The sequence below is a fragment of the Plutella xylostella genome, chromosome 10, assembly GCF_932276165.1.
Source record: "Plutella xylostella chromosome 10, ilPluXylo3.1, whole genome shotgun sequence".
Taxonomy (NCBI): Eukaryota; Metazoa; Arthropoda; class Insecta; order Lepidoptera; family Plutellidae; genus Plutella; species Plutella xylostella.
The window spans coordinates 5,702,808-5,705,213 of record NC_063990.1 but is presented as its reverse complement, the minus strand read 5'-3'; the positions used below and the strand labels follow the sequence as shown (position 1 = coordinate 5,705,213).

The 2,406-nt window shown below is 31.9% G+C and overlaps 2 protein-coding genes across 2 annotated transcripts; both read left to right on the top strand.

Moving 5' to 3' along the window:
* Positions 1-1,698: 1,698 nt before the first annotated feature.
* On the top strand, positions 1,699-2,228 carry LOC119693691 (small integral membrane protein 4). Its single transcript, XM_038117925.2, has one exon. It carries the CDS (start codon positions 1,853-1,855, stop codon positions 2,069-2,071), a length of 219 nt encoding a protein of 72 aa, XP_037973853.2. The 5' UTR covers positions 1,699-1,852; the 3' UTR covers positions 2,072-2,228.
* Positions 2,074-2,344, top strand: LOC119693692 (protein brawnin). Its single transcript, XM_038117928.2, has one exon. It carries the CDS (start codon positions 2,074-2,076, stop codon positions 2,278-2,280), a length of 207 nt encoding a protein of 68 aa, XP_037973856.1. The 3' UTR covers positions 2,281-2,344.
* The last annotated feature ends 62 nt before the right edge of the window (positions 2,345-2,406 follow it).

Here is a 2,406-nt window from a genome sequence, read left to right as displayed (position 1 = left end):
GACAAGTATGTTAAGTCGCAAATTCAAGTACAAACTGCCAATTTTCAGGGTCAATTTTATCGAGGCTCAGAATGATGCAGGGTCTGTTTATAAAAGGTTAAGTAAAAAGCACTGCACAACTCATGACTATTTTTATATTAAAGATATTGATTTAAATGTACTTTAAGGTAGATTAAGATTAACCTTGATCTACTAAGGTATACTTAACAAAGTTATTTAAATATACTATAAATTGAATTTCAAGTAGTTTTATCAAATAATATTATTTAATAGGATGGATAAATCTAAATTTTTATTTATAAGTAAGTTAGAGGTGTAGTAAGGCAACGAGAATAGTTGGAATAATTTGGACTATAGTGATCCAAACAATTTTCATGGCTGCTATTGCAAAACTTGTCAAAATCATGGAACAAAACCCATCCTGTGCAAAATATTAAATGGTTATTAGAAAATAAGAGAAATAAAATTGTATGAACAAGTTATAAAATATTTTATTAAGCTAACTACATAAACAAATAGAATACATTAAATTTATAAACCCTTAATTTTCACATGCATAATAAAATTACAATATGGCCAATAGGTAACTATGTTGCTTTTTAAATGTTTTGAGATCTATTTTCTTTTTATCAGTAACTAAAACAGAATGTTTTTTTGTAGAAATCTTTGATAACAGTCCAAAATTGAGTTTTCTAGTTTTCTTAATTCTAATATTTGGAGAAAGGCATCATGTTTATCCCTAGTCCTCATGTTAGGTGTTCGCCGAAAAATTGCAACCAACACATCTTTCTTTTGATTAATGGCACAGAAGTTGTAAAATAGTTTCTGCTCATAGGAAAAAGTGTTATTTAGGCCAGTCTTGAAATATCTATAAAATAACTGTTTATTATCTTTACATAATGTCTCCACTTTTCTCCAGTCTTGGCGAGATAAACCAAAGAGTTGTCCTATGGTAGGACCCTTGATATGGCAGGCTATTTGCCCAGAGTAGTCTCCAGTTCTTAGAGTTGCAGATGAAACATATCCTGATTCGCTGGCATCTATTTTTACAGATTCCAAATAATAGTCAGTCAATAGTCCCCAACTGTCTGTTTGTAGCTTCAAGTTTCGCGCTTCAGTCAACTTTATTGGATTTACAGTCTCAAAAAAATCCTTGTTGTACTCACTTGAATGTTTATTTTGTATACTATGCATTATACAAAATTTGTATTCTCAAAGTAAGCCTACATCAATATTATAGGCTTATTGTGAATCGATAATCCCAGATTATTGCTTTAATAAAATGATTTGAAGAGGGTTTATCCCACATACTCAGACGATGTGGTAATTGTACATTTATTGCAACAATACAATAAAATACACAAATAACGAACAAAATAAATTTAATTGTTTGTTTACTTGCGGCACTGAGTGACAGTGACAGCCAATTTTCCAACCATATGTTTTTGACACTGACAGTAAGTTATAGAAAAATATTGGTCTGTGACTACTATTGTTCGACCATGTTCGACGACTACATCCGACAAATATCGTGAGGGTTTATTGAGATTATGAGTGTGTAATCTCAGCGTTTTTGTGGATGACAGCGCATATAATTTTTTAATATGCTAGAGAAGCTGTGCCCTAGTCTGTATACTAAAAACAATAACTTCTTATCTCTGACCAATCTCTGACTGACATGACACTGATTTGACAGTTATGTGCACAGACCAATCGCATGACGTAACAGTAAATTTTGAAATGAGGTTATGTATAAAATATAAAAAAATTTAATAAATAAAATCGGAGCTGAATTAAATATATATTTTCATTCGATTATGCTAAAGAAGACCTAATCTAAAAATATATTGTAATGAGAATCGGCTGGTTTCAAAAGTTCGTGAACAAATGGCCAGGAAAGAAGTACTTGGGCATGTATAGATTTCTGCCTATGTTCTTCGTGCTTGGAGCAACCTTAGAGTTTTCTATGATAAATTGGAAAGTTGGTGAAGTCAGCTTTTATAATACGTTCAAGAAGCGCCAGGCCCACGAGATAGTTGAAGAAAAGATCAAGAAATATTCAGCAGCGTAAAAATGCCAGCCGGAGTATCTTGGGGTCAGTATATCTCCTTCTCTGTAGCTGCGATGGCGTCGATGCTGGCAGGGTCACAGATAGTGCATCAGCACTATCGCCCGCTACAAGATTTAAATGATTATATCACCCGAGAGTTGAAAAATCTTCCTGAAAATGTACAGATTAAAATAAGGAAAGAACTAGAAGAAGAAGGTGTTTTGAAGTAGTATTGAAGTGTTAAATAAATTAGAGAGATGTTTGTAAAATATATTATGTAAATACTTAACTGTATATCTATTGATTTTCATTTCAACATTACACTTCAACTATCATCATATAAATATCATCTATTG

Coding starts and splice junctions, on each gene's coding strand:
- LOC119693692 (XM_038117928.2), top strand. CDS start 2,074: ATGCCAGCCGGAGTATCTTGGGGTCAGTATATCTCCTTCTCTGTAGCT.
- LOC119693691 (XM_038117925.2), top strand. CDS start 1,853: ATGAGAATCGGCTGGTTTCAAAAGTTCGTGAACAAATGGCCAGGAAAG.